This window comes from Mytilus edulis, chromosome 6 (assembly GCF_963676685.1).
Source record: "Mytilus edulis chromosome 6, xbMytEdul2.2, whole genome shotgun sequence".
Taxonomy (NCBI): domain Eukaryota; kingdom Metazoa; phylum Mollusca; class Bivalvia; order Mytilida; family Mytilidae; genus Mytilus; species Mytilus edulis.
The window spans coordinates 89,536,676-89,555,474 of NC_092349.1; the positions used below are offsets into that span (position 1 = coordinate 89,536,676).

Genomic DNA, 18,799 nt, shown 5'->3' on the forward strand with positions numbered 1-18,799 from the left:
TATAAATGTTATTTTATTTTTTTAAATTCATTTATTTCCATTTGCTGTCGTAGTCTTGAATATAAGCCTGATAATCTATAATACTAAAATAACGAGGTCCAATTTGTCAGCCGTCATCGGGTAAAAACGACAATTCAAAGAATTCAACTTTATATATAACTAATATAGGACAATGGTGAAGATTAAAAATTACACCACTCCAGACCCTTTTGTTTTCCACATAATTAATATTGCAAATAATTAACAAGTTCCGGGTCGAATCCGATGCCGATACCAATAGTATATTCACCTGTTACCTTATCTGTACGTTCCGCATCTGACAGGTGCACCATCAAACGGTGTATTAAGGATTTTGCTATATATACGGGTTATAATCACAGGGTTGACACTACTAAATTCAATGATGAATCAATGTCAAATTGTTCCCTATTGTAGTATTTTAATCAGTAAGACTTTCTAAGATAACAATACGAATACTAAAAATCTGGACATAAAATAAGGCGTATAGATACAGTTTTCAATTTGTTAGCGGGCATTACGTAAAACAGCGAATAAAAGAATTCAACTTTATGTACAATGCTGTTGATTAAAAAATACTCCATTCAAGGACCTTTTGTTTTCCAAATAATTAATATTACCAATAATTGATAAGTTCCAGGTCGACGGGTTCAAACAGAAAGATTTTGAAAGCAGAGAAAACTGTGTATCTTATAATCGGCATGACTTTATCAGATGACAATACCAGTACTCAAATTAGGCTTACACATAGTTATATACTTAAATTCAGTCACAGACCCGCGATATCACGGGTGTGTTCTAGTACTGTACCTAGTTCCCTATACCTACGAAATCCACGCAAACTGGTATCATACGAATATAAATGAATCCCATTCCAACCATAAACAGGTCGGTGGTTGAGGGAAATTAGCAGTCAACAGACCTATTGTGGGTGACTGAATAATTATAACGTTCATTTTAAATGAACTGATAAGATGTAAGACTTTGGACATCTTTTGAAACATGTCGTAAATGGATGTATACTTCTGACAATTGCAGTATACAACTTTTATATCAATTGTTTTTGGGTTTTTTAAAGTTTTTTCAGAGGAGAACATTGCATTACACAAACCAACAAAATTATCTTCAACAAAAGTAATAACAAAACATTCAACTTGTTGTTACTCTGAATATGCCGTTGATGGAAAGAAGGAGATATGGGGAAATGGCAATTTCATATGTGCACATACAGGTATACATTAGGACGATAATCTGCAGCCATGGTGGGCAGTCGACTTACTAAATGTTTATGATATTAATGTGATAAATAGTTATGGCGCACGGATGATTGCTGTTGTGAGTGTAGTAAAGTTTTTATGTATTTAAGGAATAACTTAAGGCGCATAGGGTTATAATAACCAATACCTTGAAAATTTTTACACCCATTTTATTGCACTTTTTCTACAAATGCTTATTTAGAACTCAAGTTTATACGCAGAAATCAACGAGAAAAGGGCGTAACTGATACATACCAAATATCGTTTTCTATTGTTATAACAACATATGCGATATAGTTAAGCATATGTACAGTATTCTTTCTTAAATTTAAGAACGGTATCATGTCTATTCAATAAGGTCAATGTTGATTTTGACAGTCAAACAATTAACTGTTCAAGAGTGCAGTTTTAACATTCTAATAGGTTACCATTTCACTTTGCTTTTTGTCTCACAACCAAGAGATAGGTATGACTTTTCCGGTGTCGGCGACGGCAATGCTGGCGTCACCAATATATAAGTTTGTGATTAGGTCTAGTTTATGGGCAACCACAAGTGGTAAGTCAAAGATATTTGATATGCAGCTGTATTAGCACTGATACATCTCATTACCATAGAAATGTTTTGGCCCCGCCTTCTCAGTTTGAGCTTAGTTTTCATGGCCATTGTTTGTCTTGTATGAGTTTAAATTTTAGTTTCTTCTAGATATTTTGGAGTTTAGTATGACGTCCACTAAACTAGCGGGGTCATCTGAAGAACGACTCCGGATGCGGGAATTTCTCACTGCATTGAAGACCCATTTGTGGTCTTACGCTGTTATCTGCTGTTTGTTCGAGATGTTGTCTCTTTGACATTCCCTATTTCCATTCTTAATTTTATTTATCAATTTGTGTTTATTTCAGTTTATGGGAAACCACTAGTGGTAAATTAATAATAATTTGAATGCAGTTGCATAAGTATGAACATATCTGATTACCATGGAGATTGTTTGACCCCGCCCCTCAGTTATGGTTTTTAATGACTTTGAAAATTTTGCTAAATTTTCATTTATTAACTATTGGTAGGTCAATGATATTTTATATACAGATGTATTTGCTATGCAAATCTCGTTACCATGGAGATTATTTGACCCCGCCCCCTTAGTTATGCTTTATAAACTTTGAAATTGAGCTTAGTTTACATTTACTAGTTTGTGTTTATGTTTGTTTAAAGAGACCTACTTATTATAAGTCAATGATATTTGGTATGCAGTTGTATTAGCTATGGCATATCTCATTTTCATGGATATTGTTTAGGCATGTACCTTCAGTCATATCTCTTGAGTGTCTTCCGCCTTCCAAATGTTGGAAGATATTAGATTATTAGATTCACTGTGATTAATATGGCATGAAGACGCATGTGAAAAGTAAGATAACAAAAATTCCGACCATCGGTGAAAATTCAATACGGAAATTCCGTAATCAAATGGGTTATTAAAAAGTTAAAACACATCAAACGAATGGATAATAACTGTCAAAGTCCTGACTTGGTACGCATATTAAATGTTTAACAGTAGTATACCGCTGTTCGAAAGTCATAAATCGATTGAGAGAAAACAAATGCCATTTACAAACTAAAACTGACAGAAACACATTAAATATAAGAGGACGAATCAACAGAAACACTAAAAATATAAGTGCAACAAAAACCAAACGACAATGCAACAAACACAGAATCGAATTTAAGATAACAATTTTTATTTCAAGTCAAAAATTAACTGACCACGCCTATAAAGAAAAATAGACCAATAAACAAGCAACAACACACACATTCCACCATAGAAAACATAAGACCAAGGAACACGATACTCATCCTTCTCACCACCACAAAACACTAAGATCTCAAGTATTCCGGATAGGCAAGCAGATCATGTACTTGTTTATTCAGTGGATATGTCATTGAGTATAAGAAAAAAATTGCATTTATAGAGATAGTCGAGTTTCACGTTGTTAGTAAACATGCATATTTAAAGTAAAAATATGGTATATTAGTATATATATGGTACAAATAAGTGATATATATTAAAAAAATTGAGATTCATGATAAAAAGGGGGAGGGACTATGGGGGGTCATTACAGCATCCTGTCCTCAAGCACCTATGCATTTTTTTGTACATTTAAAAGTCTATATATGTATACAACAAATAGATAACAGTCTTTAAAACAAATTGTAGGGCGAATATCCTTAATTCAAAAGTTATATTGGATACAGATTGTATTTATTGAATTATATTAAACCCACTAAACATGTAAAGGAAAACATTGTCTGTTTGTTATAAATAGTTATTTTAATTGAATAGAATTCAGAATACAACGCATGTCATCTTGTCATTGCTGTTTGTACATATTAATGTTAATGATGTCATCTATTGTTTAATAAATTATATTTTCAATTTTGCTGTTGAAGAATAAATCTGTTTTGCTTTCATGTTTTGTTATTTGAATGCGAGATGACTATCAGCGCACATTACATTCTGACTTTATTTTTTTATCTAAACAATAGTACATTCCTTTGGCGAAAAACGAAACATCCTTCAATTTTATGAAGCATTGTACTAAGATATAGGTAAATACCAGGCGACAGTTGAGTTAAAAATAAAATAAAAAATGGAATTATAACATTTCAAAGGCGATACTCACAATCCTGATTCAAAAATTGTACAACTCATTGTTTGTTATTAAGATAAAACCACAGGGGGAGGGGGGGGTAACTTCCTATTATTGGGTATACGGGGATGTGACAAAAATATGGGTCATAATTTTGCGAGATTTTATATCAAAATGACCCTCCTTTTTAATGACATTCTATATTAAAATGCATTTACGTTTGATAACTGTATATTGATTTGGGGTATGATCCATGCGTATATATAACGATAAAATATATGTGCACTAAACGATGTCAATTCATATATGAAAACTTAAGGGTAGCTGGTATATTAATGAATTATGAGTGATGATGAGTTATATAATTAGTGCTTTTGATAAGCATGGGTCATATTTTAAATATTGTATATAAGTATAGATCATTCTTTCTTAAACATTTTATAACTATAGGTATTGAATTTAATGTTATATTAAAATGGGTACGTTTTTTGAGGCAAAAATGGCACACCCCTACCAAAAAAATATCGAAGTTACCCATGGTTATTTTAACTTTTATATAAAAAAGAAGATGTGGTATGATTGCCAATGAGACAACTATCCACAAAAGACCAAAATGACTCAGACATTAACAACTATAGGTCACCGTACGGCCTTCAACAATGAGCAAATCCCATACCGCATTGTCAGCTATAATAGGCCCCGATAAGACTATGTAAAACAATTCAAACGAGAAAACTAACGGCCATATTTATGTAAAATAATGAACGAAAAACAAATATGTAACACATAAACGACAACCACTGAATCACAGGCCCCTGACTTGGGACAGGCACATACATAAATAATGTGGAGGGGTTAAACATGTTAGCGGGATCCCAACCCTCCCCCTAACCTGGGACAGTGGTATAACAGTACAACATAAGGACGAACTATAAAAATCAGTTGAAAAAGGCTTAACTCATCAGATGGACAAAAATACAAGTAGACGTGGCCGGGTATTTATATTTTGTATGTCTAGTCTTCGAAACTTAAATGAATGCAGTTGTATTCTTCAATATTGCCTTTAAGGGGAAATAACTGAGAAAAGAATGCGACAATATTTTCATGGTTTCAAAGTTGCTCTTTACTTTATAAACAAAGATACATTTTAAATTGGAAATTTGGTGGTAACAATTACTATGATTCCATACAACACTGTGTACATGTCTTTTTATCTATTTCTCTTCATCAAGGACGCTTATTTGAAAGGAAACCCGAGGATTTACTAGATACTTAATGCATAAGGAGCTTTATCACAAAACGAGACATTGAAACTACGAATTTCAACTAAAAGAAACTTTGCCTTAGGAGTTAGTATCGTAAATAAAGGCAACAGTAGTATACCGATGTTCAAAACTCATAAATCGATACAAAAAAAAATCAATGTCATAAACCAAAACCGAGGGAAACGCATTAAATAAAAGAGACTGACGACACAACATTAAAATGTAATACACACAGAAACAAACTTAGCATTAGACAAAATCTGATGAGAATAACCAATATAACATCAAAACTAAATACATGAATTTGGGATAGAAAAGTACCGTGACACTTTTTATAATAACGTGAATTCACACTCATATATAAGAGGAAACAAACGACACAGAAGAAACACAACGTTAAAATGTAACACACACAGAAACGAACTATAATATAACAATGCCCATTTTCCTGACTTGGTACAGGACATTTTTAAAGAAAAAAATGGTGGGTTTAACCTTGTTTTGTTAAATATAACATTAAAATGACAACACACTATTACAGGACTACACTACAAATAAATAGGAGAACACTTGTTTTTACTTTTGCATCAAGGAACCGAATTACAGGACAGTATGAAATAAATTATGACTACCGAACGTCTGCCTTCTGAGCTGATGATACCATAAGCTTATATCTTGCTGATTCGTAGTATTATAACTAAAACCATACGCTTTAACATTTAGTTTATATGTTCCTTTTGAATATATATAAGTTTTAAGGCCGGGATTGAAACGTTATAAAGTCACATATACATATGACTTAAAAACTGCAATGCATTTATATAAATTTCAAATTGTGAATATTGTTTGAAATTGAAATCGTTTTGTTTTCGAATTGTTTTCAAATGATGAGAGCGTCACTATTGCGAGTCTTTGCTTTTGATATGTTTATATTATAACAAAACTCAAGCGTTCGGGCCTAAGGGTTATAAGAATGGGGTTTTGTGATATCAGTCATATACAGGGAATACAAGTTTACAGCGCATAACTCCTTTTTTGTCAGAGTGGTAATGTGGAATTACGAAAACATCCTTGTATGGTTCGTTTCTTTCGTAAGGTAATACCTCGAATATAAACGATTAGGTATAAGTTAATGGTCTGTTAAAATCCCAATGTGGTTCTGTATAATGGCAACTCTCCGTATTGATGTTTGAAAGAAATACAGACTCTTTAAATACAATCAACCGTAGTTAAATTAGATATGCATTAAATATCAAGAAAACATACATATTTTAGATAACTTTATAGTGTTCAAATTTAATAGATTGAGAGTTATTTGATCTTTTTTCGTGAAGAAAGAAAATGGATAGTGAAAACATATACGCAGGAAGTAATCTAATTGTTATTTAGTAATCAGTAAATGGTAAGACTCGATAACACAATATTCGTTATAAGTTTATCTTACGAAGATATTTTCTATGTGTTACTGGAGTTATAAAGGAATAAATAAAACCAAATATACGGATTAAGTCTTCTCGTATATTTCTATTTGTCGTTGGCTTTGTTACTATTTTGTATCTATATACATGTTGAAATCACCTGAAATTACCGATAGTTACTTGCCCAGGTTAAAATCAAGCTAAGTAAATCACTTAAATTACCTAAATTACAGAAACCGAGACTCGTAAATACCTTAATTGGTAAAACTTTATTGTACCTTAATTGAATTGAACAGTCCAAAGGTGTTCAAAATGTAACAACAAAGGCAAGGATGATATAGGTTTCAGACTTAACAATTTTTAAAGATATGTAAACAAGAAATATACAATAGCGAAGGGACACGTAAAACAACGTCAACACACACTTTTAGGGGAAACATGTTTCATTTCTTGGAACCGACATTTCGGCACGATATAACAATCAAATTAACAAATAAAATCCCTAACCTCAAGAAAGCAAGCATTGTTTTAACCACATTTATTCATAGTACACTAGGAAACAAGTCATTTAAACTTATTATGATCCCTTTCTACTATGCTTTTGCGAATGCTTTCTTGTAAAGGCATTATCCTTTTTTCTTCAAAATGTACAAAGGGTGTATTTTACGTGCAAGAGATATTGCTCTCTCTTAACACGGGACAGCCATTTATTTAGCATAGTCAAGTATTAATAGATGTACCACACAAATAAAGGTAAATCACAGGAATACATATTAAAATATCCGGAAACTTTTTCTGACTGCGAGCTAACCAGCATTTACTCTTAGACCTAACTACCTCTTCTATTGCAGAATTGCGGCAAACTTCATTTTGAGTCGGCTAGGGATCGAACAAGGACCTCCTGCAATCGAGGAGCGTATGTTAAACAACGAGAGATATGTATAAAAAAAGACTTTAGAACAACTGTTTTTAAATTTCATCGTATAGTAACTTACAATTTGACTTAAAATATCTACTTAGGTAAAAAAAACATTCCCCAATGTATAATATATTACATGATTATTTAATCTTTCTAAAAGAATTACAGTAAACACATTCTGAGAGTAAAAAAAATCTAAATTCAATAGCGAAAACGCAGTTACTTTTCTATCGCATAATACTATATATCTATTATCTATTACGGGCTAAAAGTTTTTGTCGTATAAGTAGATGTATTTTTAAAGGTATAAAAGATAGGCAATAAATACCCAAAATATTATTAAAATTTCGAAGCTGACAAAAACTGACAACGTTATGGCTAGAAAAGTAAAAATCGAGCTGACAAACAACAGTTCCAAATTGAGAAAACTTAAGACTAATGAACACCACCAAACTCTAGGATGATTATAAGTAACTATCTTTTGAAAAACAAAATGTTGACCTGGAATATTGGCGTATTGTTCCTCGTTCAGATTTTCAGGTTTCAGTATAATAGACAAATTACTTCTTTAACCCAAAATTGCAATGTATGTCGTCTTCAACCATGACGACCATCTTGATTGATAAGCAGGATGAACTTACAAAGCATTATATAAGATACTATAAGGATCATAACAGCAAAGTTTCTAAGGAAGTGGTCCAGTGATAACAGACATATCTATTTTTAGATACACGAAGACGTCGACAATTGATGCAACGTAATGATCAGATATTTTGCTATTTGATAAATAAACTCATCATAGATACCAGGACTAAATTTAGTATACGCAAGACGCGCGTTTCGTTTATAAAAGACTCATCAGTGACGCTCGAATCCAAAAACGTTAAAAAGGCCAAATAAAGTTCGTAGTTGAAGAGCATTGCGGACCACAATTCCGGGACTTAAAATAAGGGACTTTCTGTTTAAAATTTCCCTTGTAGTTCGGTACTTTTGTTATCTTATTTTTTATATAGTTTCACAAAGATTAAACAAAAGACAATTGTATTACTTAAGAAAACTTCTTTGTGTAGTAGTATTACATAGAAATGTTGTTTTTGGTTACACTGCACTTCCTTATTGTTTCTCAAGGGAAACATGACTTAGTTAACAATTAAAATATATATATTTATAACTTATTCTACGTAAGTCTTTGAGTATCTGCTTATCCCATGCTTTTACCACTTAACATTACAATAAATAAGTAGGCAAGTTGTATTTAAAACAACAAAGTTTAAAGTATGCAGTCAAGTTTGACAAAAGTTTATTCACTAATTCCCTTTTTTCTGAAATATTACGTTTGCAATATGACTGTATTTTAATTTGTTGAAACAGTTTTCGATGAACATTCTTTTTGAATTAGACAAGGGCTTTAAAAGAGGGACGAAAGATACCAGCGGGACAGTCAAACTCATAAATCGAAAATAAACTGACAACTCCATGGCTAAAAATGAAAAAGACAAACAGACAAACAATAGAACCAATACACAACATAGAAAACTAAAGAATAGGCAACACGAACCCCTACAACAATTAGGGGTGATCTCAGGTGCTCCGGAAGGGTAAACAGATTCTGCTCCACATGTAGCACCCGTCGTGGTGCCTATTTTATAACAAGTCCGGTAAATAGTCTAATTCAGTAGGTCACGTTCATGAAAGGGACGGGGATTGTAGTTACGGCGAAAGGAACATATCCGATATCATTTGTGTAACGGTCATCCAACTCGTTATGGCGTCCGTAAAATTAAAAGTTGAATTTAACCTCCTGAAATAAATACTATATGTTATACCTTTCCAGATTATAATATATATGCCGCTCCTGTCTCCGAGTAGTTAAGGCAAATGACAACAGTTGCTTGTCTGCGATGAACTTTCCTTAATTTTCTTTGAATGAATAAACAGACATGTTTTGGTAGAACGTGGGGAAACTTTAAAGATAAATGTATACATGCCATTTTGTGCTTCTTTGTTACACATTTGTTTGTTTTTAAAGTGATTGAGATGATAACACATTGTTGACTGCTGTATCCATATTTTTGACATTTTTACCTATTTTGTCTTTTTGATTTGTTCACACATTGTTGTCAATACAATTGAATTTATGCGACAGTCCTATAAATGTAGAAGAATTAATAACCAGTAAAAATCGGGAGAGACAAGTACAAGGGTAATGAGCTTCAAATGTCTGTAAAGAAATCAGGACAACAGACAAAACAAGATGTATTTTTCATTGAAAGACCAAATAAAAAAGTAATATAATACAAATTTAATGATAATCTTGACAACAAGCTATATGTTTACCTTGGTTAAATTTGATAGCTCTTCCACTTTAGAAAACCAGACTCCTCCATATTTAATAACTAAAATTCAAATAAATATTTTAAATATTTTTGTATTTCGGTATTTTCTTAAGAGTGAAGTGTTTATCAAAACATATGTAAAGTGTATATATTTTAAAGGTAATTGTAAAAATAAGAAGATATGAAATCATTGAAACAGTTTTTCACCGCGAACAATATAACGTAAACGCATTTTTTTTTTATCTGTAGTGACGATTCTAAGTGCAAATTATTAAGTTTTTTTTATATTAGAAATCTATTTTTTTCATTGTTAAAATCTCACAATCAAAAGTTGGAAAAAAAATTCTGCAGGCAGACATTGTCTGAAATATGAACTATTATTCAACTTTCAAAGAAATTTTATTGATTCGGAATTTTATGAAATGAAGTAGACGATTCCAAAGAAAGAATAAAAAAATTATACTTCAAAGAGAAACAGCCAAAATCAGAAAAAAAATTAAACGACGAAAGGACGAACAGTTTACACATCACCTAATGACTAAATCAGTACTGAGTAAATCAAATGCAACCAAACACATTAGTGATATCAATTACACTGTAATGTTAAGTCAATGCTGCTCCACATACGGCATCCATCATATTCCTCATGGTGAATATAAAGAGAATAGCATATTTTTCGTCTTAACGTCCCCTCATTAAGATACGTGTTTATGACTTATAGATCCCAACAACAGAAAGAGACTTAGTACAGATCTTATAGCAGTAACTGACAGTTAGACGTTACGCACGGTATTGCGTCGCAAGACGTAACATGTATAATTGATAATTTTGACGCCATATACTTCGACATTTTCTTATCAAAAGAGATTTGCGCTGTTTTTAAGAATAAAATATTGCTGAGTACCTACTCGAACGATTTTATAAAATAAATATCATAAGATGAATAGATTAGATATTTCAAAATTTATTATTTATTAGGCAATTTCGTAAGGATCGTACTTATTTTCTGATCTCTGATGAATTGAAAACAAATGCAAAATTTTCCAATCTATTTTGGATAGAATGAATAGCATACTTTAAAATAAAAAATCTTGCTGCCGGAGGTACATGTACACATGAGAAGATAGAAATTAACTTGTAAAATATTTTTGACAAATTAAACATAAACAGTTATGGTATTTATTTCATAAAAATCGGTAATACGATAATTTTGGCATATTTCTTTATATAACGATTTTGTTAGATATAATTTTTGTTTAGATTGAACTCACTTTTGTTTAATATCTGTATGTGTCTGTGCGAGATTGTAGACTATTTGAAATGCTTTTTCTCATATTATTTTTTTAGCACTGATGATTTTATTTTACAAAAGGTCTTTGTACACTTTTTTGAAATATAAGACCATTGTACCTCGGATTCTAATCTATAAATGTGCGTGATTTGCGTGAAAACTTTTGTCCATAAGAAATTATCCCTAGCCCATTCCCCCTTTTCCCTGTGTCTATAAAGGGTCTATAATTCCTTATGTGTGTGTGTGGGTTTTTTTTTTATCTGAGTGTTATTTTGATTCAGCAGACCTTTTTTGGATGAACATTTGAAGGAATATTTTAACTGCTAAGACGGAAAAGTGTGCATTCATATAAATGACGCCACTGTGCAGAAACGTTTAAATGACGCCCTTGGACATAATGGCTAGACATAGGGAATGCTTTCCGAAAAAAATGTAAGGTCATGATGTTTATGAAAACACCTGACTCATTAAGTCATTTGTATGAACTTAACGTTTGTATCTTTTAAGTATGCTAATTTTGAATTATAAAGGGACATTTTCTATTTCTATTACATATTTCAACAAAGGAAAGGAAAAAATAAACGTTCGGACATATTGGCTAGACATGCGATATATTTAAATTATGCTTCATGAAAAAGGTTTTTTTACATTTGAAACTTTGAAAATACTTATCGTTTTAAGAACTTTCTATTGGATATAGGCCTATAGTTTTAATATTATTTGATAATATTATAGTGATAATTATAAAATTCGAAATTTTATTAAGATTCCGCATAACACATAAACAATGATAAAGACAGGTTCCTCTGCTGAATTTTTCGTTGAGGTCTTCCTTCAAATTTCACCAAACGCCAAAAAACGGCTATGACGTTAGAATATAAATCTAGTAGGAAGTTGGTGAACTAAATTATGCAGATTCTATGTGCAAAATTACAACGGTGCTTTGAAAAATGTATTTTATTTAATCTAGAATGTTACACCGGACATGCAATTATTAACGTAAAAGTAAGATTTGTGTGATCAATAAAATAAATGTATGGTGCAAAAATTAAAAGAATTAACTTAAAATAAGAAAGACATGTCAAGGCCTTTCTGTAGATATATGCATGTTCACTTGGTGAATATATTTTGTATAGGCGAATGGTTGCTGGTATAAAATCATATAATATCGTTGTTTAATCCGAACGCATTACCGTGCGTAACGTCTTAGTTCAATGCCAATAACAACTTATAAAAAAAGACGAAATTAGGCGTTATGATAAGATCTTATACAGTAAAAAATAGGTGTATATATCAGTCTAACGGTCACTTGATCAGTTTTGCTTTGGAAATATATAGCCTTCTCATTTATAGTTGATTACAGTGTTTATGTTTTTCTATTGTTGAAGCCCATGTGATAAACTATAGATGTTTTTGTCTTACTTTCTTTGAACTGTTTAACAAGCAAAATGTCAGTCAGCTTACAAGCACAAAAGTTATATATATGGTTCATGAGTATTACATCAATATATCAGTAGCGGGTTTTCCCAAGCACTTCAAAATGTTATCAAGAAATTAGGGAAGCAGTGTTAAAATCACAAAGGCGGTAAGTTTTATAGACACTGAGTTGAAGTGATTGACAAAAATTCTACCACTTATCATTGTTCCACTTATCTAATACGCAAACGTGAAAAACAAAGGCAACAGTAGTATACCGCTGTTCGAAATACATAAATCGATTGAGAAAAAAAAACAAATCCGGGTTACAAACTAACACCGAGGGAAAACATAAAATATAAGAGGAGAACTAAGACACAACAGAAACACAACATTGAAATGTAACACACACAGAAACAAACTATAATATTACAATGGCCATTTTCCTGACTTGGTCCAGGTCATTTTGATAAAAAAAAATGTGGGTTGAACCCGGTCTTGTGGCATGCCAAACCTTGATTTTCGATTATGAAAACAGTTGAAATTATTCTATTATGTTTTTTAGAAAGATCAGCGGGATGTTTTATTAAAGAAAAGACTATTATTAGTGATTTCTCATGTTATAAAATTATACTTTATTTGTCGTTTTTAAGAAAAAGCCAAATATGCTAGACGAAATATATAACTCTTGTAATGCGTATGTATAAAAAAAACGCTGGACAATCGAATCGTAGATCAATATGTCAAAAAACATCCACAAAACACCACACAGGAAATTAGATATTGCGCAATACGCATTCCAACATTTTAAAGGACTTCAAGTGCATATAATATATCGGACTTCCTACTCCACTATTTGTTGTTATTTCGCCTCATTGAAGAAAAGTTTTGTGAAAGATATTTATATATTTCTAGTTATATGTTTGACCAGATTCTAAAGAACATTCGGGAAATTATTGTTGTCTTTTTTCTAAGTAATATTAGTTAATCCCAGTTGATACGATATTCCAGTGCTTGTATTTCCTATATGATTTCCTATAAAGAGGGACGCTGCTAGCAAGGAAGCTATCAATTCAAGAGTTCTAAGTGGTGAAGTTGAAATGATCCCTTCGTTATTCGTGCGGACGTTACAACGATTTGGTTAACCGTCATAGAATATCTATTCACAGGTGACGACGGATATGTTCCAAATGTCATAACTAAAATCACATCCCCGTTTTAACCGAATGTGACCAACCGAATTAGACTTATTACCGTTAAGCAAGATATGCTTTCCCTTTCGGAGCACCTGAGATCAGCCCCAGTTTTTGGTGGGGTTCATGTTGATTAGTTTTTAGTTTTCTATGTTGTGTTTATAGATATAGGAAGATGTGGTGTGAGTTCCAATGAGACAACTCTACATCCAAATAACAATTTATAAAAGTAAACCATTATAGGTCAATGTACGGCCTTCAGCACGGAGCCTTCGCTTACACCGAACAACAAGCTATAAAGGGCCCCAAAATTACTAGTGTAAAACCATTTAAACGGGAAAACCAACGGTATAATCTACATAAAAAACGAGAAACGAGAAACACGTATAAATTACATAAACAAACGACAACTACTGTACATCAGATTTCTGACTTGGGACAGGGGCAAACATTTGCAGCGGAATTAAACGTTTTAATGGTACCAAACCTTCTCCCTTTTTCTGAAACAATAGCATAACATCACAACATAGAAAAGCACACGATAAAATATACATTTATGACTATTGACATGTTGTACCTGTTGTACCCAACACGAATTTTTTTTAAGGCCGCCTTTCATTAATTAAATTATTATGCAATAAACATCATAAGTACTTTCCACTTATTGATATCGTATTCTTAAGAGGTGATATACGTGAGTTCAGTGCAACATGGTGGCCAATCATATGAAAGATAGAAATAGAACGTCACTGCCTTGATGCAACATATAACGTTGGTTCTTTACAAATGTTGAAGTAATCTCTCGTTAATGTTCATTCTATGACAATTATCTTCAAGTTGAATTTGGTGAAATGAAAACGTGGTTAGTTGTTATATTTTCTTTTCTTTCATTCTACGATAATGAATTTGTGTTTGTTCGTTGTTCGAAGAATGATGGATGTAAGCGAACAGAAATCGTAGACTTCAAAGCGGAATTCGAAGTTATGAAAGGAAATAGCCATACTCTTCTAAAAAGAGTAATTATTGATGAAATAGAAACCTCTGTCTTGAAAAATCAAAATAATGAACTTGAAAACACAATGAGACTTTGCTCATGCAAAATTGAAGAATTAAACGATATCATTATACAGAATCAACTCGAACTTAATGAAACAAGAAGTGAATTGTCAGAAACTAAGAAGTCATTTACGGATTCGTTGGCGAAAACTAAGAAGTCATTTACGGATTCGTTGTCGAAAACTAAGAAGTCATTTACGGATTCGTTGGCGTTATTTTATCAACAAATGCAAACACTTAAATCAGGTTCGTATATTTATGATCAGATAGATTGGGAGGGGATTTTGATGGTTTAAAAACGTAGGTTAAATATTTTATCACATGGTTATAATTTGAAACAATGTGAAAATGATAGAAAAAAGTAAAGTAACACAAATACCGAACTCCAAAGAAAGTCATTTACCAAATGGCAAAAACAAATGCTCAAACACATCAAACGAATGAGAACCAACTGTCATATTCCTGACTTTCTTATGTAAAAAATGGTAAATATATACATGTTATTCTAACCCATAGGAGTAACTCATCAAAGTTATATCAGAAATGTCATTTTCATTTATGAATAAAGAGTCCTATTTCAAGCTAGATGTAGTAACAGCGGGCTTCACAACAACCCGTTGTTGTATGATAAATTTACCCCATACAGAGAGTGACATGGAGATCATTTTAAGATATTTTGTTTAAGGTTTCGATGGGTTATTTTTTACGAGGAGGGGTCAAGGAATCGTTGCTTTGAAAAGTTGAAGCATTATCTTTCCCAACATTTCTTTTTTATGCTAGATTGTTTGTTTCAACTTATTTGTGTTACATCATTATTGAAACTTTACATCTAGATATAAATAATAGATATACATACAGAGTTGTTATTCTGCCAATTAGCAAACTGGTTTTGAATACAGTATATTTGACAAGATATCACAATACTTTTTCTTTTTGGGGTCAATTTGGCATTAAAATTAGAAAGATCATATCATAGGGAACATGTGTTCTACATTTCAAGTTGATTGGACTTCAAATTTATCAAAAACTAACTTGACCAAAAACTTTAATCTGAAGCGGAAGAGACAGACGGACGGACGAACGGACGCACAGACCGGAAAAAAATGATGCCATAAATGGAACATAAAATGAACTTGCATTGTTGAATTAAGCATGAACTAAAAAACGTCTTTACATAATGGATCGAAACAGGTACAGGTTCAATGCAAATATTTAATTTTACACTTTACATTATCGCTAGGTTATACGATCGTCAAAATTAATCATATTATATCTATTTTGTTTGGTTATTTTAGATTTGATGAATCAAAATAAAAAAGTATTCATAGGATTTTCTGCATTTATGTCCGAACATTCTGTGAAAGCTCATAGTAAATCTTTGAGAAAAGGGGATACGCTAATTTTTACCAAAACAGAAACAAACTCATATCAAGTCTATAAAACGGCAACGGGTGTCTTCACAGCACCATCTAGCGGAACATATGCCTTTACCTGGACACTTTGTGTAGATTCTAGAATAAAAGACGGTGGTTATGGAGAATTTGGAACAGAGCTGGTTGTTGATGGACAGATTTGTGGAACATTACATGCAGACACGGAATCATATTCCGATGACGCCTGTTCAACTGGGTTTATAATCAAATATGTCAGAAAAACCGGAGAAGTTTATTTGAGAAATAATGATGACCATCAAGGTTATATTCTAAGCAAGGATTCTCAAACAAGGACAACATTTTCAGGATGGAAACTAGACTAATTAATTGTATATCTGGATTAACAAATCTTACATATTCATTAATGCAATACTAAACTGCTAAAAGTTACACATATGTCGCGCTCCTTGCAATATCCAACAACTGAAATCTATACATATTAACAGTGTTTTTCATTATTAAAACATGCATATTTTCTGAACACAACTTTTATTATGAGTTTTTATAGATTTTAAGATTACATGGTTATAGTCAAGGTTTAAAGTTGCAAACGAACCCTAAATTAATAAAATAGGGAGACCTTAACGCAGCGGAAAAGGAAAAGCAGATGTATTGTTCATTTCCAACAGATTACTTGACATGAATTAATAAAGGACATGGTTAAAAAAAAATATGCATTTAGTATATAACATGAATAAGGTGCTAGTAAAACATATCGCAAACTACCGTATAGCGGGTTATTTTCCTGGAATGTTTATTTTCGCTAATTTTAGCGGGTAAGGGGAAATAGCGAAATTTAATTGTGCGAATATTTATGCAAACTAAAGCGTTTTTATCAAAAGTTGATGTTTATTTAAACAACAGAATTTCAAAAGGTATTGATCACGATGAGGTGTTAATTACTTTTTTGATTACATTATAAGTTTACTAATATAATAAGAGTGTAAGGTACTCTGTCAGGTATATTTAATTAGGATTGAAGATCCGCTAAAATAAAAAGCGGCAAACATTTTCATATACTTTGTTGCCTTTTAAGGTGGTACCCAACACCCTCACTAAAATCAACTTTGCTCGTTTAATTTTCATGAAATTTTGAAAAAGTATCTACATTAACCCTTTGACAAAAAAATAAAAAAATTCAAAATATTTGAACCAACCAATTTATCAGAAAAATTACACTAGTTATAAAGCAGTTTGACAAACACTTATTTTGATCATTGAGAAAAATAATATTCCCTTAACAACTAAACGTAATTAAAAAGTTTAGCTGATTTTAAAGAGTTATCTCCCTATAGTGTTAGGTGCCACCTTAATCGAGAAAATGTACTCTCGTAAATAACCCGTTTTACGATTTTTTATTACTAACAGAAAAGGGAAACAGTGATGTGTTAATTCGGCACTCACATATTAAACTTTAAGCCCGTCCTTTAACTTCATTATATTTGTGAGTCAATCGAGTAAATAACTCTTTTATATAGTTTAAATATGTGCAGAGACCACAATAAAGAAAAGACGCACTATAATGTTTCATCTAAATGCTAAATATTGCTGCAAAATAATAAATTAACTCATCAAAGATACCAGGACCAAAATTTTATATTTACGCCAGATGCGCGTTTCGTCTACAAAATACTTATCAGTGAGGCTCGAATCAAAACATGTTTTAAATGCCATATACAGTTCGAAGTTGAAGAGTGTTGAGGACCAAAAATCCTATAAGTTTTGACAAATACCGCTAAGGTTATCTATTCTTGCCTTGGTTTAAAAAAAAATTAAAGTTCTGTTAACAGTTAATATTAGACAAATTACCCATTCTTTAAGCCTGACGACCATGTTGATTGATAAGCAGGATGAACACACACAGCTTTATATTAGATACCATAAGGATCATTACAGCCAAGTTTGTTAGGAGTTGGTCCAGTGATAACAGACAGATCTGTTTTTAAAAAGCATGCAGACGTCGACGATGGACGCAAAATAATGGTAAGGCCCTCAACGTAAATTCAAAACTACTTCTCACGGTATATCTACGGAAAGGTTGAAATAACTTATAATCAGAACAGTTATTGTAGTTGATTTAAAGGAAAGACGAAGAAATTATTTTGGTAACCTGCTAATAAGAACAGTTAGTTGCATGGAACGGATTAAAAACCAAATGTTAGAAACATTTCTATGTTTTCAATTGAATGGTGGAAGACTGATGTAGAATAATCCGAGCAGTCACTGCATAAAGAATTTTTCAACGATAGGGTGAACAAGCCTTATGATCAGTAAAATTGGGAAAGGAAATGGGGAATGCGTCAAAGCAACAAAAAAAACGACCATAGAGCAGACAACAAGCGAAGGCCACCAATGGGTCTTCATGTAGCGGGAAACTCCCGCACCCGGAGGCGTCCTTCAACTGGCCCCTTAAAAATATGTATACCAGTTCAGTGATAATGGACGTCATACTAAACGCATATATAAAATATATGAGAAGAGCATAACCCGTGCCATGCAAACAACTGTTTATTAAATAAATGTGTATAGTTCCGATGCAAAGACCCTATAAGTGA

At 32.1% G+C, this 18,799-nt stretch overlaps 1 protein-coding gene across 1 annotated transcript; it reads left to right on the forward strand.

Annotated features, from left to right (window-relative positions):
• The first annotated feature begins 13,406 nt into the window (after positions 1–13,406).
• LOC139528837 (uncharacterized) lies at positions 13,407–16,725 on the forward strand. The gene is made up of 2 exons (XM_071325058.1): positions 13,407–15,057; positions 16,107–16,725. The coding sequence occupies exons 1-2, from the start codon at positions 14,607–14,609 to the stop codon at positions 16,565–16,567; spliced, it is 912 nt and encodes a 303-aa protein (XP_071181159.1). The 5' UTR covers positions 13,407–14,606; the 3' UTR covers positions 16,568–16,725.
• Positions 16,726–18,799: the final 2,074 nt, after the last annotated feature.